At 40.7% G+C, this 26,551-nt stretch overlaps 1 protein-coding gene across 13 annotated transcripts in view; it reads right to left on the bottom strand.

Moving 5' to 3' along the window:
• Positions 1 to 295: 295 nt before the first annotated feature.
• The window catches only part of LOC116381370 (calcium-activated potassium channel subunit alpha-1-like), a 76,537-nt gene continuing 50,281 nt past the window's right edge, over positions 296 to 26,551 (bottom strand). Inside the window, exons 14-34 of one of the 13 annotated variants that reach the window (XM_031843473.1) lie at positions 26,194 to 26,349; positions 25,849 to 25,958; positions 25,557 to 25,625; positions 25,039 to 25,125; positions 24,412 to 24,488; positions 23,498 to 23,506; positions 22,100 to 22,273; positions 19,670 to 19,702; positions 16,294 to 16,387; positions 11,508 to 11,631; positions 10,916 to 11,140; positions 10,468 to 10,660; positions 9,488 to 9,601; positions 9,199 to 9,282; positions 8,119 to 8,249; positions 7,174 to 7,368; positions 6,656 to 6,774; positions 6,322 to 6,537; positions 4,283 to 4,305; positions 3,739 to 3,767; positions 3,004 to 3,052 (exon numbers count right to left, since the gene is read on the bottom strand). In XM_031843473.1, coding sequence (XP_031699333.1) covers positions 4,293 to 4,305; positions 6,322 to 6,537; positions 6,656 to 6,774; positions 7,174 to 7,368; positions 8,119 to 8,249; positions 9,199 to 9,282; positions 9,488 to 9,601; positions 10,468 to 10,660; positions 10,916 to 11,140; positions 11,508 to 11,631; positions 16,294 to 16,387; positions 19,670 to 19,702; positions 22,100 to 22,273; positions 23,498 to 23,506; positions 24,412 to 24,488; positions 25,039 to 25,125; positions 25,557 to 25,625; positions 25,849 to 25,958; positions 26,194 to 26,349 — 2,223 coding nt within the window. In that variant the 3' untranslated portion in view covers positions 3,004 to 3,052; positions 3,739 to 3,767; positions 4,283 to 4,292. Of the gene's footprint in view, positions 3,053 to 3,738; positions 3,768 to 4,282; positions 4,306 to 6,321; positions 6,538 to 6,655; positions 6,775 to 7,173; positions 7,369 to 8,118; positions 8,250 to 9,198; positions 9,283 to 9,487; positions 9,602 to 10,467; positions 10,661 to 10,915; positions 11,141 to 11,507; positions 11,632 to 16,293; positions 16,388 to 19,669; positions 19,703 to 22,099; positions 22,274 to 23,497; positions 23,507 to 24,411; positions 24,489 to 25,038; positions 25,126 to 25,556; positions 25,626 to 25,848; positions 25,959 to 26,193; positions 26,350 to 26,551 lie in introns of all 13 variants that reach the window. The other 12 variants (XM_031843466.1, XM_031843468.1, XM_031843467.1 and 9 more) reach the window with 12 other exon arrangements.

The following is a 26,551-nucleotide window of genomic DNA, read 5'->3' as shown; positions in this document are numbered from 1 at the left end:
GATACTATGACTTTTTAGGCATAATAAGCTATATTTTACTCAACATACTATGACATACTACTATAGCATGTCGAAAAAACTCGTGAAAGTCATAGTACAGCATGTCGAAAAAACGTCATAGTATAGCGTTTGTTGAAAAAAATCAGTTTAGAATGTCGAAATTATTTTTTGAAAAAATCATAGTAGTATTAGTATGTCGATTCTGTGATTATACTGAGTTTTCGACATACTATACTATACTTTGACTTTATAAACCTCTAGAAACATCTGAGAAAACAAATTACACGACACAATGTAGAACACAATACATCAGCTTTTAATTTGTGAAAATACAAAATGAAATCATGTACAATTGTATGTACAAGACAATAAACTGTATTGATTATTGGGTATTATGACATAGTCAGAAATATCAGCTTAGCACAGTCATTGCATCTACAAGTCAATGTGCTAAAAAGAAATTCACAAAATAGTACAAACTAGACTGCAATGCTGAATGCCTCTCAACCCCACATGTACTGTTAATCAAGAACATACTAGAAAAAAATATTTTACATTAAGCTTTACAGATTGATTTGAAGAGTACACACAATTATTTGCTATTACGCGCTGCTATTGACAATGGATAATTTAAAAAATAGTTTTAAGACTTTAAATTATTTACTCCAGTTCTAGTTATCTCCAGGGAATTACAGCCTCTTATTAAGAGAGGCAGGTACATGTCTCAGTCTCACAGCAAAAATACATTTTGCTTAAATTCAGCTGAACTAGAAGCCTCTTTTCGCAGTAGTGGGTCTTCTGGAGTCCTCCGTTGACTTTAGCACTGCCTGGCACATTACTGGCACTGAGGGTTGGGCGGCTTGGATGCTCTGTGCCACAAAAAAAATCTCACCTCTTTTTATTCACATCCAACATGAGTCCTAGACTGTGTTGCTCCTCATGTGGACAAAGCTTACTTTCATTGATTCTGAAGTAAAGTGAAAACAGTGCCAATACAACTACGTTTTATAATTCAAATAAGACCACTCTGAGCTCTGCATTCTTGACTCGTGCATGTACAAAATGAAACAAATGATCTGTTTGTTTTATGAATATATCCGATACGTAATGGTTTACCGATAGAATAGAATCTTTTAGAACATATAAATAGCCCAAATAACTTTTTATGACAGAGCTGTTTTCATGTATCTACAAAAAGCATGAACATGTGTGATTATGGCATTAAGATTGGTCATGGAGTACAAACGAGCGCCTAATGGCCTCCAAGACAATCCTGTGTCAGGCAGTGCATACAGCCAAAGGAGGACTTGGATGCCCACTTCATGCGATATGAGGCTTTCGCATTTAACACATGATGCCATGCTGAACCATAGTATAGCTTTGCTCTCTATGGTGTCTTAAGTAAATGAATATCTCTGTCACTGTATCATAAACCGTGAGATTTTTGGTTATATTCTTTTGTCAACAACAAAACACCTATCATATTTGGCTATTGTCAAGAAAAGAATAAAGAATATTGCTAACGTTTTAACCCTGGAGAAACTTTGCAGATACTTAAAAGCTTTACTGAATATAATTTCTGGGGTTTTGGACATTGCAACCAAACAGCAAAAATGAAAACAGTTATAACAAACGACTCAAAAAGGCAAAGATAAGACAAATATAAATGGATAGAGATAAGGCTGGAGCCAAATGCCATTTACACATGGACGCTGGCCGTCTTAACTGTCACAAATGTTGTGAATTAGCTCCAAATGGCAAAGGATTCACTGAGTCAGGCCCAATCCCAACGTGTAAGAGGCTGCAACTTGGTGTAAATACGAATGGCACTTTGAGCTGACATATCACATAACCTCGATGACACCGAAACATGTTATCTTCAATTGTGGGTTTTTATGTTGTGGTTTTTTTTACTGCCTGATTTGAACATCTTCCAGGCTCTTGACTTATAAGTTGAGGTAATTGGCAGATAATCTATTTACTCCTTTGTCAAAACAGCTTCAATAAGCAAAATTTAAATAAATGTTTGATAAGTAAACTCGGTGTGTAATATAGCATATGCTTGAATTCATCTGATTTCAAATGTTTATGTACAATCTTACATTTTTAATGTTAATATTTCTGTGTAAATGTAATATGCCAGGCTGAACACCCATGTGCCGTCCTCTTTGTTTACCTTATCTTTTTAAGCCTCCAGGCTTCTCCTGGTAACCAGTGTTTAACGTAACAACGCTATGGATTGTGGGTAATTCCCTCAGGCAAAATGTGCATAAAGGGCTAAAATTTCAGTAAGCGAGCCCTCAAGTGCTCACCGATTTGACAGTGGGGCAGCCCTTACAGACTTTGCGAGAACGCGTCTCAAAGTTTGTGAGTCGGGACTTTGGGATTGGGCCTCAGTCACTAACGATGCCATTGTGGTGGGATTGCAGCTGGATGTAAAATACACATTTTAACATACTGTACAGAATAACTCTGCAACACTGGGTAAAGTCAATGCAGTAGTTGTTCATCAACAGCTTAAAAGGCAACTTTTACAATTGCAAAACTTGATCCAGTTATTATATAATCACCTCTTTTTGTTGCAGTAGTCATTTTTTTTTTTACATTGCTGTTCTCCTTCAAGTGACCCTCATTCCCCGAAATGGAAACAGAAAAGTCATGGAGTCCCGCCACCACAATATTAGCAGTGCAAACTAAAAGTTGAGGGGTAGCGATATTTGACTATGATTGTCTTCATCTATATATCTCATGTATGATTCTAAATCTGCTTGCTGCAGAAGGTGAATGAGGAAAACAGTATATGTTCGCCTCATCTAATGTCAATCGATGGTTAGTGTTTGCAGATGATCCCCAGTCTGAGACCTACGCGATGAGTCTTCTGTGGAGGTCCGAGCGTCCGGAGCTCAGCACTCGTCTTCTACTTCTCTGATGGGTGGAATCAAACTGCTTGTGGATTTAAGCTGACTGACTTGGTTGATGGCGAGCGTATTCACAGGCTTGATCTGTATGGTCCTCAGGTGGGTATTCTCTGGCTCATCTGTAAACTTCTTTTCTGAGAAAGAGACAAATCATATTGAGAAAAAAGGACATCAAATACAATTTCAGTGTTTGTTTTCAAGTGCACACACACAACATAAGCGGAACATTGTAATACTGGTTGTAATTGACACAGTAAAAACATTGTCCCAATGTCCAAGTTTTCATCCTCCGTCACTCATCTTGTGGTTAAAGTTCATTATATAGACCATACTGCTATGGAAACATGCTGCTTTGTTGGGTCAGCAGAAATGCAGGTCACCAGTTAAACAAAATCTGTTTTTCATACTAATTAGAAGTTAATACGTTTAACTTCACAATTCGTACTCCCAGGGGCTTTATCGTTTTGAGGGGCTTCAGGCTTTTGGATTGATGCAACTTTATAGTCTGGCATAATATATGGCTGGTGATTCATCCACTTGGCAATGCTCATGGTCATGCATTTTCATCAGCACGACTTAAGGTGGTGGTGCTGCATATACATGTTGCCAATGATAAAACATGAAATATCACTTGATACAGAATAAAGTAAAGTAGCATCGAACCTACATTGATGTACTGCACAGGTCATAACCATGCAGTCCTGATGCAGTCATTTGGAAAGACTTAACTACTTGGCTTTCATTCAGAGGGCAAAATGTCAGCAAGGACATGAACATATTAAATGCATTTAACATCATGCATAATCATTCACTTCCATACCTTGGCCCACTCTATTCATCCTTGTTGCACTTTGGAAAAAGAAAGTAGTACACTAAATGTAAGCAAAATGAGAAATACTAATATGACTATTAATAACAGATACGGCACAGCATAATGATCAGAGGTATACAAACAGCAGATGGAGTAGGTTAATCAGTAAGGGGCGACCAACAACTCAAGTGCCATCACTATGCATTTAGCCACTGTGTCATCCGTCGAGCAGCCATATTGTATCCATGCCTGTTGCCAAAGCAATTAGAAGCATGATTTTGTCCATGATTCAAGAAACCCAATGAGCAACATGCAGCGAACAAAGTACTGCACTGATGTACTTTGATTAGCACAAAACAAAAGAACTTCATGTAGAAATGAATTTCTGTAAAATGCGCAATGCCAACTGGTGCAGCTGAAATTTATTTTTTTATTTCAAATGGGAACAGATTACTAACCACGGAAAGCTTGTCGTGTTCATTCAGCAGCTGTGAAAATGTAACGTGCTCATTTTTGAATGAATGTTTTCCCATAGAAAGAACAGAATGCATACCTCTGCCAATTCAGCGACACCCTCTAAATGTATCAGTGACAGAAATTTTGTTATTACTTTTTAAAGGAATAATGATAATTTTTTGGGGCATGCTATACTGTGACTTTTTTGACATAAAATACTATTACTTTTTCATGAAATCTTTTATGACATACTATGTTTTTATTGCATATTATACTATGACATTATACTGTATTATGAAATTACTTTTGACATTCTTAATTGCATACTAAACCATTTAGCTATACTTTTACTTTTTTATAAAAAACTATATTGTGAATTTTTGAATGACGACATTTTTTGGACCACAGATGAGTAAAATATAATGCATGCATTTCGGACACAATGTTTCATACTTTGGGAAACTATGCTGTAAACCATCTTTGCTGTGATATTTCAATCATAATTAAATCTATCTATCTATCTATCTATCTGGATGGATGGATGGATGGATGGATGGATGGATGGTTTTCCTGAAGGTGTCATGTCTACCTCATCATTTCACCCGCAGGGAAACCACCGTCTCTCTTGGTGTCTTGTGGATGTACTCATGAGGTTTGGGGCTCTTGTTATGAGGCATTCGGTCCATAACTGGAGCAAGAGCTGCGTCTGTATTTTTTACAGTAAGTAAAGCGTGTTCTGCACCGGGCTCAGCCAAGGACATGGCATGCTATAGATTTAGTTTTTTGTTTTCATGGAAAAGAATCTATAGGCGCAGTCGAGGAGTGGAGTTTGTCTGGTACGGTGACTTCAGGGCAATACATTTTGCTTTTGATACGGTTCTGTTCGCTGCTTTGAACAATGACCATCAGAAAACACGGGCAGGTGTAGCAGAATGTAAAAATTATTGGTAATCCACCAAGTAAGAATAACCATGTTGTTGAATTCAATGTAATGCGACATTCACGTTTGAAGACATAATTATAATAGTAGTGTAACTTTATTATTAACTTTGACATTCCCTACTTTCATATTGACATAATTGATACTTCATGGTGGAAAATAATATTTAAGTATAGCATTTAAATGTTAATGGAAATCAAAGGCATTACTAGGACACGAGGTTCAGTATTTCATACACGTGACATACCATGAACTTTTAAGACATAATTTAAAGTGCAGTTCAAGTACAAGAAAAATCAGCTACTAATCAAACAAAAGTTTCAACTCAGCAAAACTTGAAATGTTATAAGATGGAGAAACCCAGTGCCCTTTATCACAGAGGTAAGTAATTAACACAAGTAAGCACAGTATATGTAAAACTAAAGGTCTGGAAATGTTTGCCAATTCCTACTCAGCGGGGGGGGGCATACTCTGTTGCATTGTGTATTGGACAATATCACAAATATCAAAAATACTTTCATTTGCTTTTAGGGCCCGCCCCTTGACATTGTAACCAAGATTGCATCATCTCAAACTGGAAGAGTTTTAATCTTGTGTGTGCAGGTAAGAGCACCGCTGACATTTTATATTGTAAAAAATGAGCTAGGTGAGCCTGAATAATTCTAATTATCCTTTAAACTATATTCAATAACAATTGGGTCAAAACTATCTTGATGTAGTAACAATCACTAGGAAGCTTTATTCGTACGTGTCTCAGAGTTTATTAGAAACAAAATGGTATCTGTTGATTCAGACATCTTTAACTGCAGAGGGAGTTTCTAAGATTTAAAAAAAAGTGTTGCATCACAACATCATAGCTTCCCCCCCCCCCGATACTCAAGACAGAATTACTCACAGTTCACGTTTACTGTAGTTCTTGGCATAAGAAATGTACAATTATGGGGAAGATTTAGAACCACAGTAACAACCCATGATGGAAAGAAACTCCAGGGAAAGCCAGCAGCCCTTTGTGGTTACCTACTTTGCCCTATGCCATGGAATGGCCCTGCTCAAGGGGCAAACTAAAACATACAACTAACGTATACACATTCAAACAAACGCACACACATCGACGTGTTGCAGTCTGTTTGCAAAAGGACACACGGGACAGTTACTGTTCACGGACATAAGACAGAGAGCTTTAGAGGGGCACGTACTTTTGTTTTGAGTCCCTGCTTCTTGCGCGGTTGGTGCGGTTGGTGGTTGGGATGGAGTGAACGGAGGAGCTCTTTTTGCTGGAGGAATGGGACGAATGGGAAGAGTGGGAGAGACTGGTTCGAGACTGGCCAGCGTTGTGGTCAAACTGCATCAGGCAGAATATCAGGTCTGAGGGCACCAGCTCGAACGCATACGGTGGATTGGTTATGACATACCTATAGAGGAAAGATGTCAGGTGGAAGGCCAGTTCTAAACTTAGTATAGGTTGAAACAAAGTCTTTTTGTGGCAGTTTTGAGCTTTTAAATGGTAAGACACATTAGGTCCGTACTCACCGTTTGGTACATTGGCCTTGGGAGTTTAGATGTGCGTCTCGTAACCGATAGATGCCAAAGCACAACATGTTGTATGTTTTCAGGGCTTTACAGAACAGGTCCCCATAACAACCGCCATCCTGCAAGACAGTGACAAAAACTGTGTAGTACAAAAGCAACACTAAAAATAGATGTAAAAAAATATTACATACAAATATATCATAATTGTTTATATGGACTTAATTTGGCCTGATGCTTGTGTATGGACTATAGAGCTGAAGTGTTGTTGAGGAAGAATCAGCTCAACACATAACAGTATTTTGCTGGCATATCTTTCTCCAAGTGCCAATAAAGTTATTTGAGGACAGAGTGTCATTGTCACAGAACTCGCCTATTTTTGGACGTACAATCCCTGTTACTTATCTCAGCTCTGAATCACAACCGTCCCTGTAAGTCTAAATCCTTTCACTAAAGTCAGCTCCCACAACAAGCAGACAAAGATGTGCTCAGCCCTTGGGTGACAAAGACTAGTCACTTACCCCGAGGTCGGCGAAGGGCCCGTCGTACAAAGCCAGCTGTGCCACACGACACCTGTCCCTGTTCGCCAGTGTCTGTGGCGTGCTGTAGCCGCCGCGTAACGCATTCTCCTCTGCCAGCAGGCCCTCCAGCTCCGGTGTCGCCCCGCCTGTTACCAACGTCCGGATCAAGGTGAGGATATTATCATTGAAGTATGTCTAAAGGAATGAAGGTAGAGAGGGGGTAAATCCTTCAGCGAACGCCACCAAAGTCACAACTGAACCTTGTCAAAGTGCCAGCCCGGCCGAATGGTGCTATCTAGCGCTGCCCTGTTGTGTGACATTGCTCTGCACACTGAGTGAAAACACAGGAGAATCCAATTACTGCAGGTTACTCTCATTCCCATCAGAGAGACACAGGAAGTCCCGGTACGCATTATTACCGTCCAGGCATTTTCTAAAGCTAAATAGCAGACATTATGTGGAGAAGTCAGTTTTACATGCTATTAAGCCTGAACATCCACTTTCCTCAGTGAAGTTGCTATCTTCTTTTTTTTAAATTGCAACCAGTAACTGCTTCGTTGATTTCAACGAGGGCAAATGTCTGCACCACGGTCCCTCGTCTCCTTTTGCTTGTACAGCACAGTGACATCTCCCTTGGCTGCTGACAGCACTATTGACTAAGATGATGGATGAGGGCTGTCCATTAGGTAGCATTACCTTTGTCTTCACTGGAGCGCACTTGAAGGCAGCTTTGTTCTAACCTCACTCAAACTGAAAGGCAGACAAGTGAAGCCTTCATATCTAGTACAAGTTCCAGTCTTGTCAGCTATTGTTGTAACGCGAACATAGAGGTCCTACATTTTTTTTTTAGGGGACTGCTATCAAAACACAAGATTTCTTTGCATATTTCACTGTTATTTTATCACCAGCTTATATATTCTGTGAACTAAATGAATTCTGACTTACAGCACTCATTAAGGAATCCAGCACACTGACGGCAAATGCTGTTCCACAGGCGAAAGGCTGAGTGAGGTATAACTCTGTGTCAGGGTCGTCATCATCATCCTGGTCCAGGAACTGAACATTGGAGTCATTTACTATGGAGAAAAACATGTCAATTTCATTACTTATTTTGAATTATTCATGTTCATTTTCTGCATTAGAAACCAGATCTTATGGAATTATTTGTGATTTGAAAAAGCATGGACTGTGTGCTTAAGCGTTCATCAAGCAAATACTTGAATAGAACGTGAATACATTCCCGTGAGGAGGACACAGATGTACAGTCAGAAGCTGCAGATATGGACTATTAGAAATCTGTGACTGGTTCGAAAACATTTCTTTAAATCCCAATTTGGACACAATTGTAGTTTCTCTTAAAGCGACTGAAATGAAACCGTGTCTGAAATTTGTGTTGGGCTTCTTGGCCAACTTGCCTCATTCCTTACATTCCATATCTAGGCCATGCACACACACACATGACACCATGCATATTGTCAAAGCTTCAGGCGTTGATTCAAAAGTCAGTATTAGAAACACCAATATGCCATTGTTTGTCTTGTAAATCCAAGACAGAACGTCCAAATTGCTTGTACTTGCATGTCTAAACAAATGAAAGTATCTCATTGCCCCAGAACCTTCTTTGAAGATGTCTTTGAGCACAAAAACACATGCAGTAGCTGGAAAAGAGTAATGATGTAAAATACTTCTGTGAGGACAGAAATAAATGTCAGTCATATTGAGATGAAAGAAGGGCACGGGCCAGAGAATGTGATCCGACAGAAGATGCTATGAAAACAGCCACAAGGACCTCTGAGGGATCAAAGGCCTTGTAACTCTTAGAAAAATAAAAGGGAAAAATGTTGCTTTGAGATAAGGGGCCAAAACAAGACAGGCAATTTCAACCAGAACCAAGGGTAAAATGTGCTCAAAGTGATGCCATGGGAATGGACTGAGCCTCTTGTGCAGCGAGAGAAATCAAAAGGAAGCTGATATGGAGGCAGCAGCAGTTACAACACTGCAGAACAGGACAGAGGCACTTCTTACCCAGCTCAGTTATGATTTGTATGCTGGTCCCACTGCTTTTATCCTGACTGAATGAAATCACAGGCAGTTTTTTGCCTGGCTTTGCTAATGGTGTTAGACAAGTGTTGAGGAAAAACAGTTACTGGAGCATGTCAACAAGGGACAAAAAAAACCTCCACTTTAAGTTTATCAAGTGTTGACGGCCTCTAATTGAAGACATTGTGTTTTCAGATCTGTTTATAACTACATAACTGATAAAGAAAGCATGCAACAGTAGAGCTATATCAATCAGCTGACACAGAAAGCATACCTAGTTCCGTTATGATGGGAATATTTGCTCCAGTTGTGACAGAAGTCTGCCTCACTAATCCATGGACTGGGCTGTTTTCAGGAGATGATTTATCCATTCCTGGTGGTGTGAAGCCTAAATGGACATGCACGTGACATAAAGCACATACGTTAATGCAATATTCAATACTTCATCAGAGGCTACAAACGGGCATATCAGCAGAAATAATCGCCGCGGCTATTTCATCCAATCCCGGCCACCGCTAAAGCAGAAAGTTGCTGAGTGTCGTATTCTTGACGAGGTCCAATAGAAGTCTATATATAATAGATGTCACATACTGCTCATTTTGTTTCCTTTAGACTGCGTGTGCGTGGAGACGGAAACCTCTTACACGCGCACACAAAAACATGTACAGTACGGAGCCATGAAATAGAAAATAAGTGACAAGATTGAATTCAAATTGACTTGACATTTCTTGCTTTCCTCAGACTGACAAGTAAGCACATTAAATCAGTGATGCTGTATGTATTATACATAGGCCGTGTTTTGACATCCATCACTTACTGCTGACTAAGGCAAATGTAAGGTCATACATGTATTAGAGAAATAATGAAATTGGCTCCCCCCCCCCCTCAGGTCAAAAGGTTTCTAAAAGCATTTCTCTCAATGCCAGAGAATGACCATTATTGAGGGCAATCTCAAGCTAACGGAGTGCTTCCGTTGCCGTTTTAAAAGCTAACGCACACTATTCATAAATTATACACATTTGTCTTTTTGAGTAAGCCAGGTGAGGTTGGTGTGCCAACAATGTGCTTGTTGTCACCAATTAGGTTAGTAAAGAAACCAGTTGTTACAGTAACCTGAGGAATAGTCAGTAGGGTTTACTGTCAAACGCAGTGACACCAAGTCAGCCAGGCAGCACACCCAGTGAGGGATATTCTGTGTGCCAGGGCCCTGTCCCTTCCAGGCGGTGCAGTGAACTATGATAGGGCGCTCCTTACCTTGGGAATTAGCCTGCAAGACCCCGATGCTGTCGTCAAACAGCATGGATTTGATGTTGAGTGACGCCAAGATGCATTCTTTGTCCTGCAGTGATGCATCGTCAATATTGTTCTGATTGGCTGACAGAATGACACACATGTCGCAGAGGTTGATGTTGACAGCCCTCAGATCTGCCCGACTCAACGGTGTGCCCTTTCAGAGGAAGCGAAGGAGAGAATTTGTAATCTCACCTATGACACCAAGAGGTAAATGAAAATGTAGCAACTTTTAAATTTTAGTTTTCATCCTTGAGCCTTTTCTCAACCCTGTCTCCTGCTAAATACTTTTACACACTACTAAATCAAATATGTTCTGGAGGAAACTTAATCGCTGCCTGGATTAATTCATTGGCAGAGTCGTTTCCAATATCTCCATAATATTTGAAATGGGTGGTGCTGTTGTACTCACAGGTAAAATTGAGACCTTTGGAAAATTGTGAAGCGTCTCCCACTCCCGTTTCAGATACTCAAGTGAGCCGACAAACACGATGTGCTTCAGCTCATGGTAGTGGAAGTTGCTCGCTCTCAGAGGCATGACAAAGTTCCGGAGACCGATCAACGCAGATTTGACGTCTCCAAATATGCACACGACCACGTGACCGCTCAGAACCGTCATGGCTGCCTCGCTCCGGGTCTGAGCGGGAAAGAAAGAACGGATGAAAAAAAATATATGTTTATGAAAATGTGACATAAACTGGCTTTTCTTGCAGATGTTAGTCTCTTTTCTTCCTTCAGTTGCCTACTCACCCAGTAAAATATATCATGCAGTTCAAGACTGCGATTGACTATGAAAGTAATTTGAAAAATGGCGTATGTATTAGTACAAGAAATGTTCTATGTACAGGGACTCCATATAGCAAATGACATGTCAAACACCTCATTACAGAGTGTTTAAGTGCCCTGTCAACCTCTGATGGTGCTTTGTGACATGACACATCTGTCACCGGGTAGAAGAGTGTCAGGGACAAATGACGTGTGTCGAGTAAAAGAGCAGAACCCACCAAGATGACCTTCTCGATGTCTTTGGACGGGCACCAGTGAAACATCCCCGTGGAGTCGTATTTCTTTACGTTCTCGTCCATGCTCTCAATCTGCTCGTTCCCCGGGATGAGGAGCGGGTCATGTCTAATCAAACAAAGAGATGGGAGGGAGAGAAGGAAGGGATCCTGTCAGACACTGTACATGTGGATTCAATTTACTAGTTAATGGAAATGAACTAATGAAACTAAAGTAAACGAGGAATATAATTCACAGGCAGACATGAATAATAATACTAAGGGAAAAAAATTGAGTTGGACAACATAAAACGAGTAAAAGTGCAAAAATTAAATACACTAAATTGAGATAGAACAATTACATTTTGGTTGTAGTAAAAAATAAAATGAACATTTCATTTTCAAAAACATTCACCAATGCACCAGAATATTTAGGAATCTTCAAACAAATCCAAAAAGTAGCTTTCTTCCTTGTATTCCCTTCATTGCTCATTCCTGTCAGTGGCCATCTGCAGAAATGCCAACAAAACTGCCATGTCATCAAGCAGAGTGACATCAGCGGCGGCAGCCAGGCGGAAGGAGATGGCAGCAACACACTGCGTTGACTGGCATGAGCACGGAGATGCAATTACGCCCCCTTACTGCATACAGCTTTTGACGTACTCTGCTGCGTGGTAAAAGCTTTAACAGACCAGACTTTAAATATTTCAGGAATTTGCCCAATCATATTTGCTGTTGGAAGTGAAGGGCATTAATGTTTAAACAGAGCATCAGAACCACATAAACGAGGTTCACTGAGCGCAGTGGTGAGCTTCATCCTACCCAACACTGACCACTAAAGTGGTCTCCTAACATGAGTACCCGAGTACCACGCTTGTTCAGAGTGATGTGAGCTTTTGACAGAATTCCTGGAGATATTAAAATATAAGAAACTTCCATGTTTACCTCACTTCCCTCTCAAGCCTTCCATCCTCCAACCCTCAGACAAATAGAATATATAAATACAAATATATAGAATATATTTACTCCAGTACTTTCTTTTGAGATTTGACTGAAGGAGAACATAGAAACGTGATAAAGAAAAGCGCTAACCAGCCGAAGTGGTTGAACACCATCAGCTGCCGTAGCAGCTAACAACGCTAACCACGGAGGCCGTTTGCAGCCCAACACAACTCCCTTTGCACTAAATTGACTTTGTCAGATTCAGATCAGAGTTGAAGATGTTATCTTCTGAGACTCAGACAGAAGCCTTCTGTCTCTGTCCAAAGCCTTTTAAATATAAAAAAGAGCCTTCTCCCCATCTATTTAATCCATGCGAGTACTTTAGAAGAATGCTACTTTAAGTAACATGTTAAGTATGCATCAAAGTGTCAGCTGCAACTATCATCCCTCAGGCTGCAACAGACTGAAGCCAAAAAAAAAGCCTGCCTTGGGCTTCTATACCCTGAGGCAAGACCTGGATGTCCTTTCAAGAATGGAAGTAGCTGGAGAAGAAAATGTCTTTTCTACCACTTTCAACCTCTCAGACTCACTTCTGTTGAAGCAATTCTAATTTGAAAGGACAAAATGTGTGAATATCAAATTCTGTGTAAATGCTGGAGCAGATTAAACTTTTTCTTTTTTTTTTACAACTAATCAGTTTCTTATGTTTAACAGTCTATAAAATCTCAGAAAGTTGTAAATAATAATCCATTAAAATGCATCAGAGCTCCAGATGGTGTCTTCAAATTGCTGTCCAAAACACAAACATATTCAATTCAAAATGATATCAAACTGAAGAAAGCTGCTTGATAAATGATGCTGTCAGTAAATCTCCAGCACATCACCAAAATCAATAAATTCAGCTCTAATTTATCCAAGACAATCATCTTCCATCACTCGTAAATCATCGGCTTCTGCTTGAGTCTGAAATGCAAATTCTAATAAGAGTGAAAGCATTTAGTGGTTTTACACCCCGCTAAATATTGCATCAGAAGTCGAATGTTTCACCACTCACTCAGTGGAGCCACTGTCACTTCAGTTTGCCCTTGTGGAAGATGACTGGTGAGGCAGAGCTCTGCCAGGATAGCTATCGCTCACTGTCAGCCATGACGGCCTGTCACTATCCTGCACTGCCAATTGCCTCAGCAGTCCTGTAGCAGACATGACGTGTACGTCACGGCACGGGTCGATGTGACCCGACGCGTTGTGACATCCCACAATTAGATGCGTCTTATGACCCATCGAGGAGCCTGTGGAAATGGTGTTAATTTCAGCGAGGACGTCATTGCTGAGTTCCAGACAGGACGTGTTAGTTTGCCGATACATCTGGAAACAGGGAGACGGTTCTGCTTCCACAGCTGATCGCTCTCTCCTTTTGTGCACTTCTTTTCAGTACACAGAGCCGAGGCGTCTACGAGCGTCTTTTTCTGTAAGCGCACTTCTAAACATTCAAAAATGATCAGCGGCATAATTCACTACTTTAGTGGTAAGATGACACGTTTGACAAGACTTCACACGTCACGGCCGCTAAACATAAAGCCAGGTGTCTCTGCTAGAGGAGCGTAATGACAGCTGAGAGAGACACAAAGTAGAAGCTAAACCTGCATATTATGTAAATTTTCTATTTCAGCATCACTGCACTAGCTGACTGGAAACGCTGCACAAGTAGCGAGGGCAAAGGCAAAGACTTTGAAATCCTCCTCATCATGCAAACTGACAAAGCCTTGCTCTTCAAAACCCACAGCCAATCTGTTGGTCATTACTTATTTATAAAGGCCTTGAGACCGCAGGTCCTGTAAAAACACATTCAATATGGAATACACCCAGATGTGTTTTTTCCTCGGCTAGTTGCAATGAAGTATCCCTAAGGCTACCGCGGTGAATCCCTCTCCAGCGTGTAGGCAGCAGACACGCTGGATGGAGAAACACATCCACCTGTACCGTGCGGTGAATTAGCATGGCAAGTAGACGGATTGGTTTTGGTGGGCTTATGTTTAGCTGAGGGCTAAAGCCTTAGAAAAGCCTGGTGTTGTCTTGAAATCACCTGGAGCAATTCAACTTTGACACAACTTTGAACTAAATCAAACAATCAAACGCCCACCTGAAAAAACAGAGGCCATAGATCAAAAGTAGAAAGAAAAAATATGCATAAACACTTCTTTGATATACTGTAAACCCAATTGAGCATCTCTGGAGAGACCTGAAAATGGCTGTCCACCAACGTTCACCATCCAACCTGACGTAACTGGAGAGGATCTGCAAGGAAGAATGGCAGAGGATCCCCAAATCCAGGTGTGAAAAACTTGTTGCATCATTCCCAAGAAGACTCATGGCTGTACTAGCTCAAAAGGGTGCTTCTACTCAATACTGAGCAAAGGGTCTGAATACTTATGACCATGTGATATTTCAGTTTTTCTTTTTTAATAAATTTGCAAAAATTTCTACATTTCTGTTTTTTTCTGTCAAGATGGGGTGCTGAGTGTACATTAATGAGAAATAAAATGAACTTTTTTGATTTTAGCAAATGGCTGCAATGAAACAAAGAGTGAAAAATTTAAAGGGGTCTGAATACTTTCCGTACCCACTGTACATAATACCAAGTCATTTTTACTGTACTATATTTCTATCCATCTATTGTACCTCACAGAATCAAACAGTACAAACATTTGTGCATTTCGTTTCTGAATGTCAAATGAATAGCAGCCATATAAGCAATGGGAACATAAAGTCATCCGTCAGTTTTAATTGAATTTCATCCGTACAATTCCACTTTGTATACGTCAGGTTGCAGGAGTTCCCTGCTGCCTTGCTTCCTTGTAACATGGCACTTAATGACAATGACTATTACTATTATCATCAGTGTAATGGCTTCTTGTTGAATAACCGCGTTATCTCCAGTCAAAATCAATAAGCGCCAATTTAATTTTACGGGACAAGATAAAAGCAAGGTAGCATTTGAATTCTCCTTTCATTGTGATGATACATATCATCTGTGGCCCTACGTGCTGAAAAGAGCTCAGAGGGATCCAACAATAGATGAATAGCCTTGGGCTATCCATCCTTTAGAGCCTCTCTGACTGTCATTAGTGCCAGGTCTGTTTAGGAGCTGGAGTCTGTGGGTGTCACTTGAAAAACCTCGTGGCATAGAGCCCTTCTGCAAGTCTGTCTGATGTTCGCCATGAAAACACGAGCACACAAACAATTTATTTACGATGTTTTCCATAATATATAATGATATTAAAAAGCCAAAAACAATTTTTTTGCTAAGGACCCTTAAAGCTACAGTACATTTGTGTATTAAGGGGTCGCTCATCATGATGAACCCTTATTATCGCCTCACTGTGCAGCTTCCCTCAGATAGACGCAGCATTTTAGCGTTTTTCAGTTGATTGTTTTGGTTTTACGCCCCGCAACTTCCCTGTTTTTGTTCACACTCACCACTCTCAACCTCGTTTCCAGCCATAGCAGGCAGCTGTTATCAGCAATAGATAGTCTGATAAACCGACTGTACGCTACCTGCACAAAAACAAACGGGAGACTGACAACATCAGCGACTTGCTGGTGAACATAGCAGAGCGCTAAAGAGCCAGATATTATTCTTAGGACTTGGTGGAGATCAAAAACTGAGCTAAAAGGAAAAAGAAAATTGGACGTTTGTTGAAACTTAAACACGACTCCATATATCTGTCGCTCCGTGTGGTGAATGTACATAAGCAACATATTCACAATAACAACTTTATAAGGTGATATGAACCGGTGTTGTGTAAATTTGGCACATTTTCCTGTTGTAAATAAAACTTTGTTGTCCTACCTTGTGGTCTTGGGCGAGGAGTTTGGAGAATTTCTCATGCCTCCATTGCGTTGCTTTTTTTTGGGCGACAACACCAACTGTTGGTCCTCTTCAACTGCAACAAAAGGCAAAGGTGTGAGGGAGGGAAGTTTCAGGAGACACACAAAAATCCAAAAAATCTATGACAGCAAAAGGACAACACGGCACAATTTGAGGTCAGTGAATTCAAAGAGATAATACGGTTACAGAGACACGGAGAGGAGAGAGAGGGTGGGTGAACAAGATGGAGTGGACAGGACACTTAAACTTGTGTGCAACGGAAAACAGTCCAGTGTTTGCATGATGACGACAGCATACATTAGCACATCATTTGCGTGATTGTGTATGAAGATGCAAACATGCAATAGTGCCATCATCATCAACCATCATGCCAATTGCTGAAGTCCAATCTGTGAGTTTGTATTCACGACACACTAAACCAGAGAATTGCTGTAATCCAGATAATGTAGTACCACAATTACCTCAAGGGTATTAAGATACTTTTTCAATCCCTTGTTAGTACAAATCTCCTCAGACCTAGACTTGGATAGCTCCTCTTTTGGCCATACCAATCATTCAGATCTCATCTAATTAAGGTAATAACCTGTAAACATCATGCAACAGCATTTTTAAATAAGGCTGTTTAAGTGCCAATACTGAATCCAGTCTGGATTGCGGGTCTTTCTTCATCTTGGGAGTGACGCCCTTGGCTCATATTATTATGTTAGTCCTCGTGCCAGAGTGATTTATGTACAGCTGAGAAGCCCCTTGGACATTGTCTTCATCACTACAGGAAACTGCACTGAGCTCTTCACAGGGAACGAATTACAACCTTTACCCTTGAGTAAAGTAATCAGACAAATATGCTCACGAGCCAATACCGCTGAAGAAGACGCCTCTACTCTGTCGCCGGTAAAATAAACACAAGCAGCAGAAAAAGTGTATTTGCTAATCGCATTTTGAAAAGCAACCGTTAATAGTGGGGGGAACGGCTCGTTCCACGTCAGGGAAAATACGCTGGAGTATCTTTTAACGATAGTTCAAGCTGTCAACAACGAAGAGACTAGGAGAGCTTTCATCAAAACGAATAAAGTCTCAAAGATCATGCTACACAGGATTTCAAGCGCTGCTAGCAAGAGTGACACTGTAATGGAAAATGTTGAATTGCGGGGGGGGGGGCTTCCAGTGGAGAGAGATGCTCCAACACACTGGCCCTTCACATCTTGCTTGGCCTGTTCAATATTTAATGTCTCACAGCTGACAGCTGCACACACTGGGTCATTAGAAAGGAATGCTACACATGCGACCACTCCAGCCTGGCAAGCACATGCTTTGGTTTTTGCTGTTGTGGCATACAGGCCTGCCAAACACGCCGAGGGGAGAGAAGAGGGGGGGGAGGCCCTTACAGTGTCTGTGACCGAGCGTGGCCTTATTGGAGTGACTCGGGTGGTATCTGTATTTCACGGGAAGGCTACGTGCCCGCTGGAGACGGCTGGCCTCTTCTGCCGGCCCCGGTAGTCGGCCCACCTGGACCAGGTCCCCGGAGCCCATGAAGCTCTGTCTCGGAGCAGAGGGCTCGGTGGGGGGCAGCAGGCTTCCCTTGCGGTTGTTTACCAGCGGGACCTAGACAACGGCGACTCCGCTACGGGGCCTCTTACAGACCTCGCTGGCCGAGTTGTGGTTCAGTTTAGCTGACTTGTATTGATAAGCTCCCGACTGGATTAGGGGACCGTTGTTTACTGCTAAATGAAGAGTCACAATCAGGATCTGTACGATGCAAAGTTACTAGAGTCTTTGCTTTTATTTTAAAGGGTCATTTCACCTAAATCCAAAAAGACTTGTAGTGGTTTCTAGCCATGTCGATAGCTTTGATTTTATGAACAGAGGTTTTGAGACATTTCATCCCAATACAACTGAGGTGAAAACGATTTTGTTTGTGGTACACAAACCATTAAAACAATATATTTGAATTATCCTCAGGCCTCACGGTCAACAGTTTTCATTAGAACTATTTTCTACTGAAGAAATAGTCACAATGAAAACTGCTTAAATTGTATATTCTGTAAATCATCAAGAGAACATTGTTTGTGAGCACCACAAACACAAATCAATTCTCCTCCATTGTGTTGGTGGAGGCATACATCTCAGGGACAGTCATAAGATTCTTGCTTTGGGATTTGGGTGAAGCAACCCGTTGATTCCTCGCATTAACCACAAGATAGGATTTAATTCAAACTGACTTCAGTAAGACCTGCAGTGTGTATGTTAATAAAACATCTTGTGACTCTTATCATAATTAAAGAACAATCACTGGTTTTTGGGGGTAATTCTTTCTGGCACAAGAATGCTAATAGCTGAATAATTAAAAAAGCTCATTTTTATTAAACACCACTTAACCACTTGGTATAGCCACCAATGAAATGTCGGATTTGACATTTACTTTGATATTTATAATAAACATGAATTAATAAATATGCTCTCAGGTGTTCCGGCGATTGTTATGCCATGAGAACAAGGAGGTGACAATGCGAGTTAACAACAACGAGCTGCTGTTTGCAGTTTACGCCCGATGAGGGAGGAATGAATTCAGTGTCCACTCGGCTATTTGAAATGTGGAAGTTTACATCTCCACTGGTGCAATGATAGAACCATAACTGGTAAAGATAATATGATAAAATAGTTGGGGAGAAAAGGAAGCAGAGGAAAAGTGTTCCCCTCACTACAAAAAATGGCTAGGAGCTAAAACTGGAGAATAGAGATGATTATTTCAACAGTCAGCTGTCTAGCAGATTATCCTCTCAGCTCCAGACTTCCACTATTCATCTGCCCCATGTCAAACATGCACAGCACTTCTCCACGACAACTCATTGTGGCACATTTGCTGCCTATCACAGATCCTGTTGAAGTGGACGACCCACATGGTTCACACTCCTTAACGGCCGGATGAAACCTGAGAAGATATCAAACTAACTCTTAACTGTTTTTTTTGCTTCATGTCTGATCTCTAAAAATGAATCTGCATTATAAATTTGTGCACACATTGACTTTAAATGTATTTTTTAAGTTGTATTTTCAGCTCCACACCAGATGAATTCATCTCCACCCACAGTGAAGCAGTAGCACCATCTACTGCCGAGCTGTAACCGATACCCAACACAAACCACTCAAGAGACAATTTCCTAATGCTTTGCATATAAAATATAATGATGGATGATGATGGACTGGACAGAGCGATGAGCAGCAAACAGTAAGATACAGCCGGTTAGAGACAGTTCAAGAGGTGATCGATGAAAATGTACAAGTGGAAGGGTTAGAAACAAATGACAAAAAAAGAGAGAGAATGGAAATCAAAACTTACTTGATTTGATATATCCATTATAGCTATTTTTAGCTGAGAAAAATGGAGAGACAGATGAGAGGTTACAGGGAAGAACAGGTCGTAATGAAAGCAAATTATAAATGACAACTAAGGCGGACAGATTTCTCTTTAAGGCACATTGACAGAGCGGTGCCTTGAAGACAACATGGAGAGAGCAATGAGAAATTAAACACGGATCAATTAGGAATATGATTTTCCAGTAAATGTGGTCAGCGAGCTTAAACAGTAGAACATTGTCAGTGTTTGTAGGCGGTCACCAGCTGACTATGAACGGTCGTGTTTGGAGGTAGTACAGTAAGCACTGGTTTGGTGATTTGCAAGTCAAAAGACGTCTGCAGTAGATGTTGAGGTTAAATCTGGTTACAAATGTAAATCTAATGATTATTTTCTCAATTAATCAATAATGTTTTGGTCTATTAAATGTTAATTTATTGAAAAATGCTTGTTAGAATTTCCTACAGCCCAAGCTGATGCCTTTAAATATCTTGTTTTGATTCATTTTCATTCAAAACAAAGAAAAACACAATTGAGAAGCTAGGGAGTGTTTGGTATTTCTGCTGGAAAAAAGCAAATATCAAAATAGTTGCAGATTCTGTCGATTGACTAAATTAACATTTAGTCAGGAGATACTTATGGAATAAGACTTAACATATGTGACAATACTGTACGTGTTCTTAGCTCTATAGTATTGTGTTTATTTTTACTTAAGCTTTTTTCCCATTCCTCTGCACTGCCCAACACAACCTGCACAAACGCATGGAACTTTCTATGAGTCACTTTTTTTGGAGCCATGGGTCCCACACATGCTCATTAGTACCTTATTTCAACCCCTTGCTTACAATAAAGGTCATGCATTGAGCTTAAGGCAGGACAGTGACAGCAATGTTCAAACAGGGACCTTGCTGGTCCTGGCATCTGTCGCCTGCAATCGGGAGGGCGCGAGCAGAGTCACAGGACTAACAGGCTAGCATCTGTCCCACAACGAGAGAGGAGGAGAGGGGCGGGGGCACTCAGCTGCCTGGTGGTTAGGAACTGTCAGGCTGAGTTTCATGACAACCGGTAGCACTCCAAAAATGAAAATGCAAACATAATTTCCATGTCAGGCCGCATAAGGCCTCGCTCCGTGCATCTCGCGCACAATGTCGACAGCGACTCGGGAGCTCGGCTCGAGCTCAGCTAGCCAGGCGATGCTCACAGCACACAACCCTGGAAGACATGTTGAGGGGTGGAAACGCCCAGAGACGTTCAACTACACACAGAATGGTCTTTGATCAAGAGACATTCACTAAGACTGTATGACAGTCTGCGATGTTTTCCAGCAAATTGTATCAACACTCTGCAAACAGACACATTCTTCATGCCTTCTGCGATACATCAGTATAATTTAACATGCCTTCTGGCTTTAAAGGGGAATCACACATGAGTTAAGAATTTATATGCAGCTCAATTCAGTTTAGGTTGATTCACCGAAATACAATGCAGCACTATTCTGCTGTGTTTTATTCCTCTTTCAATCAAGTACGATCCAGTTCTATTCAATTGCACTCTAATCTTTTGTACACTTCTTTCAATATCATGATTAAATTGGGATCGGACTAAAAACTCTCTCAAAGTTAGAGAATACAACCCAGAGCTTCTCCGTTGGCGATCAGCAAGGCACTGGTTGGTGTACTGAATATGTTTGAGAGATTTTACCCTCAGTGGTTGTTCAAGTTTTTTGATCTTAATCCAGTACATTAACCTCAATATGTACTGCTACCCTCAGGAAATCCCCTCCTGCACTATCTCAAACTCTATTCTACTCACCCATTTCTGGAGGGCACAGCAGTGAAATATTTGGATTGAGTGAATGTTATTTGGGTTATTCTTAAAAAGATGAAATTACCCTCTCCAGTGACATTATTATAGCACTTGTGCTTTCCTACAAAAACAAATCATTTTACAAAATGCATGCAAATTCTCCACCAGGGGTTTTCCAAGTTTGAGTGTGCGTCAAGGGATTTGTGGTGGGGATGCACAGCTGTACATTTTTCAAGGCTTTGGCTTTAATGTCTCGTCACTGGTGGAGGAAGCACGTTATTTTTCGGGGGAGAATTAACGTTCAAGCTCCGTTTAGTTTAGTATAAACTACGGGTCAATTTGAATTTTGACAAAACACTAGCAAAACAGTACACTGGCATGCTTCACAACAGCTAAAAGTCACCTCCAAAAGTAGCAACACATGGGGAAGAACACGAGCGGACTGAAAATCATAAAACTAAAACACTAAAGCCACATCTATATCCATGACAGTGACGACACAGCTGCTAGAGCTACTGTAGACAGCACACAAGCTAAAAGACACGCTGTACGGTTAACACAGTGCATGTTACAAACACTGAAGAGCACAATGTCATGGCGACAACTTACAGGCATGTAAAGTGGCTGAGCAATCATTAACAGAGACAGCAGAGAGTGGGATGTCGCGTCGAGGGGAGTCCATGTTACAAGGCACATTAACTGGCATGCAAGAGCAGTCCTGCTCTGAGCGGCCGCAATCAAAACAACATGCCAGTTTTATTTTCTTGTAGGCGAGCTTCTTGGCTACAGTCACGGGTTCAGACGAGAGGAGAGGAAGAGCAGGTTAATGTAGAGGGTCGTTCTGGAGGAAGAGTGGACAAAGGCAAGACAGGGCACAGAGGACGGCTGCTGCTGGGATGCACAAGATAAACTTTGTCTCGACAGCGTGCAAATGTCACATTAGAAATTTGGAATTTGTTCCACTATTGGTTTATTCGGTTTTGGGTCATTTCTGGGACATATGATGATGTCCTTAAGTCATGTGGTTTTGGGGTATAAGTGTGACATGAGTTGAGGGGGAGAGAAGGGCAAGTCATTATTTTTTGTTTCAGCAGCAGAAGAGACAAAAAGTTCCCTGTTGACTTCAGCCCTTACCTCAACATAACCCCCTCAACGCTCATGACCACTACGTTATGGGACATGACTGGAGCATGTGTTGTGAGTTTACAACTCTTAAATAATTGTACTGGTTTCTAATTCTAGCTGAGAATTGAAACAGACAGAAATCTCTCCGACGAAAGGTCAAAGTAAATGTCACAATGCTTTCTGGAATATAAGTGCATCCAGAAATAACAAAAACGACACGCTCCAACACTTGTACATGAAACTGTACGAGACCATAAATCCATTTGACATTCTCAAACTAACACATACCCCCGGGAACTTTGCCGTTTGTCCCAAAACATCCCCGATATCAGATGTACTGGGAGAAACTGTGCACTCCCCTCAGTAATCAACACTGTTTTTGGGCTGCGTGTCAAACGATTTATTCCTTTTATCAAAACAGTTGAAATGAGAGATGTTCCTCATTTCTCATCCTGGTGGCTTTCTTGCTCTTACTGCTGGGATGTTGTGTTTGTAAAAGGACTGTGGGGACATCTGGTGGTGATATGGAGTATTACTACTACCTCAAAGCAGGCATGACTGAATTGTTGATGCTCTGTTAATAATGCTTTGGGGATGCTGCAATAACTTGGTTTTTCATATATGTTTTTTTTTTAGTTTTTTTTAGCATTGTCAGAATAACATCCAGTAGTCTCTCTGGGTCTTTTAAAAAAAATGTATGTTTGCTGCTTTTTGTTGAATGTTTTTTCTCTATTTGAAAGCGACGTGCACATAACAACGGGTGGATCCAGGCAGCATAAACCATTGTACATGCAACATTTATAGTACATTCAAACAAGTTGCTTCAATCGGGGGGGGTAGCAGGCTGTGTTTTCGGAAGAGAAACAAATCCACATTACTCACAATATATCACTATAAAGTGCATTTTTAAGGAAAGTGTGTCAAGTTCCCGAGCAGCAGGAAGAGAATACATCACACATGTTAAGATTAGGGGTTAGCTGTAGTGGTTAAGACAAGACAAACTGGGTTAAATCCAAGAGAAGGAGCAACAAAGTGGCACATGATGTTTTTAAAGTCTAGAAACAAACAATCCATCCAGGTACCTGTGGTGTTAACAGTCTCTCTGAATGCCTGTTAACATCACAAAGTTATCAATGAACTGGAACAGCGCAGACGGCTATTATACAAAAGAGAAGAGAGCAACACAGGAAAACAGACACAATGCACATTTAGATGTATTCATAGGTGGTTTGAGAGGAGTTCACTAGTTTGAGTTCTCACTTTGCTGTGTATTTTACAATACGTGGGAGTTCCATGGAAAAGAGAATGTGTTGTAAATAATTCTCTCTGCACCCCAAAAATAAGGAATCAAAATAAAGAATACTTAAAGAATCAGTTCAACCAAATCACAAAAGAAAAAGCAGCTCTCTGATAAGAATAACCTCACCACATAAAAGAAAACTCTCTGCATGAATAAATACCAGTGGAAAGCTGCGTTTTGTAACTTGGGTGAACTGACTCATTCACGAGGGCAGGTATTTTTATGTTATACAGAGGCCCAAACGTGTAGGTTTACAAGGGAAACGTGGAGTGCACCTGTTTGTTTTGGCTGCGGAAAGAAACCCGATGACCTTTCTTCATGCACAAGTTACGAGAAAGTGAATAATTAATGCAGGAACTAATTGGTTTGGACACATGGATATGTAGGTCATGTAAATACACCACCACACTGCTAGATTGATGCCAACTCAACTGTGAAGACATGTTACTGAAGACAAACAAACTTATACAATGTTTATATATATGTAGTCACTTACATTTCTTGCAGCCACATTTCTTAATCCTTTTGGGATCAGTAATGTCGTCGTGGCAGGCTTTACAGTAAAACAGCGCCCTATGGAAGAAAAACAACAATCCCACCTAAGTCAATGTCCAACATGCTGAACTAAAGTGTTTACAGACATTTCATCTTCACTATGTCTGGAACAAGGAGCTTCAGATTGCATGTAATCACTCTGGAGGAGAAACCTTTAGTGGTATTTGATGCTTAGAAAATAAACTGTTAAATTGGAGGCACAGAGATGCATTTCATCAGGAAGAATCAGGTTGATTGAACACATTTAATCCCTGATTTGCATAAAAACAGGTCAGGCAAGCATGTCAGGCATTTGTCATTACATGAGGCAAAATGTGTCAAAAGTAAAACATGATAAGCTACCTATCATATTGTAAGCACTAGCAACATGTGGCCTTACCCACTAACCTAACCAAAAGCCTCCTCAGCTCAGAATTATCTACTAGCTTATGGAGATTGGGAAAGTCATATTTGCCCTTTTTACATTTCATAAATCAATTGAAATGTATATGTTCAACATTAGTGTATGACTTGATGCACGAGGGAACATCAAACAACCTCTGACCTCATGTCCCTTTCATGGACGTACCTCTTCACTTCCTTGGCATCACTTGCAATGAAGAAGCCCAATGTCCCCTCCTGCATTTTCACGTGGTTTCCAGGGTTGATCAGGGTGCTGAGAGGATTTACAGACCAAAGATGTCACAGTGGAAAGTTATATCACAAAATTCGCAAGGTTTTGCACTAATCACTGGCACACGCTGGCAGGATTTGTTTTCGCAACTCATTTGGCACGATGGCCTGTTTATTACATTAAGCTGATGAAAGCAGATAGCAGTGACACTTTAAATGGTATTAAACTGAGCAATGCATTAGAGGAACCACTAAAACAAAGCTTCAGCTGTGTTTAAAGAAAATGACTTCAGAAACTCCTCTGATACCTGTTAACAAACCAATTTAGACACCAATTAAGGACATTTTGTAAAGCAGCTTGTGTTTGCAGTCAAGCTTTATCACTGAAAGCAAATACTGACAGCAAACACAACTGCGTGTTTAAGTTTTTGCATCTATGAATTTGAATAATCCACTGTGAACACATCCACTTACCTGCATTCCCTTTGATCAGACTTATACTCTATAGCTATCAGTAGCAGCTTTAGCTTCACGTAGCAGAGTCTGCAAAAGAGAATAACAATATAATAAGATGTCATGCATGCTTGTATTTATAGTTTTCTGAAAATCATCTTAGCCACCTTTGTGTCACCTTTTTCTACTAGAGGTCTGATTTTTATATGAGGCTGAGCACCCATTTTAAAATTAAAAAGTAGCAAGGAAGTAAACAAAAGATGCCACAAAGCATAACATAGTTTTAAAAAAGCCTTTGTTTCAGTGTACTTACTCGCAAATTACAGGGAAGGACATGCCCACAAAGGCACTGGATAGGTACTCGGTATACATCTCATTGGCTACTCCTTCTAGGTAATACTTCTGCCACGTGTCCTCCTCAATCTACAACAAAGACGTGTCACACAATACAGAGAGCTTGTTCCATTACAAAAGTAGCTAAATTCATTAACCAAGATTATTTTTTATTGTTTTTGCAAGTTCATCCCCGTTCACCAGATGCTGCACATGGGCCTCATCTGGGATAATCATTATGATCTATTCAGACTATGTTTCTGGACAACATAACTTCTGAATTGAATCCAGTGGGCACAGGTGGGTGAATCTTAGCTGTGGCTACCTTGATGAAGGACCTCATGGAGAAAAGGTTGGCCAGCATGGTGGAGAGGCCCTGAGCCAGGCAGCTCTGAGCGATGAAGCCCAGCTTTAGCTCCGCAAGGCAAATCGCGTCATCTCCCTCTTTCCAGTTCCAGCTCGGGATGTTTAAAAGGTGGGCCTTAAGGCAGACATAACAAATTAACATGGTAGCTTTACAGAACCACAAACTGTAGTTAAACATTTATTTCAAACATGTTTCCAAGTTGTTTAAAACTTAGACAGACAAAGGATTAAACAATACAAATATTTCCAAATGACATCAGTGCAGACCAAAGTAGTAACCCAAACATAAATATGTGGATCAAAATGCTACAATGTGA

The sequence above is a fragment of the Anarrhichthys ocellatus genome, unplaced genomic scaffold (assembly GCF_004355925.1).
Source record: "Anarrhichthys ocellatus isolate YVR2014 unplaced genomic scaffold, GSC_Weel_1.0 scaffold4, whole genome shotgun sequence".
Lineage (NCBI taxonomy): Eukaryota > Metazoa > Chordata > Actinopteri > Perciformes > Anarhichadidae > Anarrhichthys > Anarrhichthys ocellatus.
This window is presented reverse-complemented; position numbering and strand designations above follow the sequence as displayed.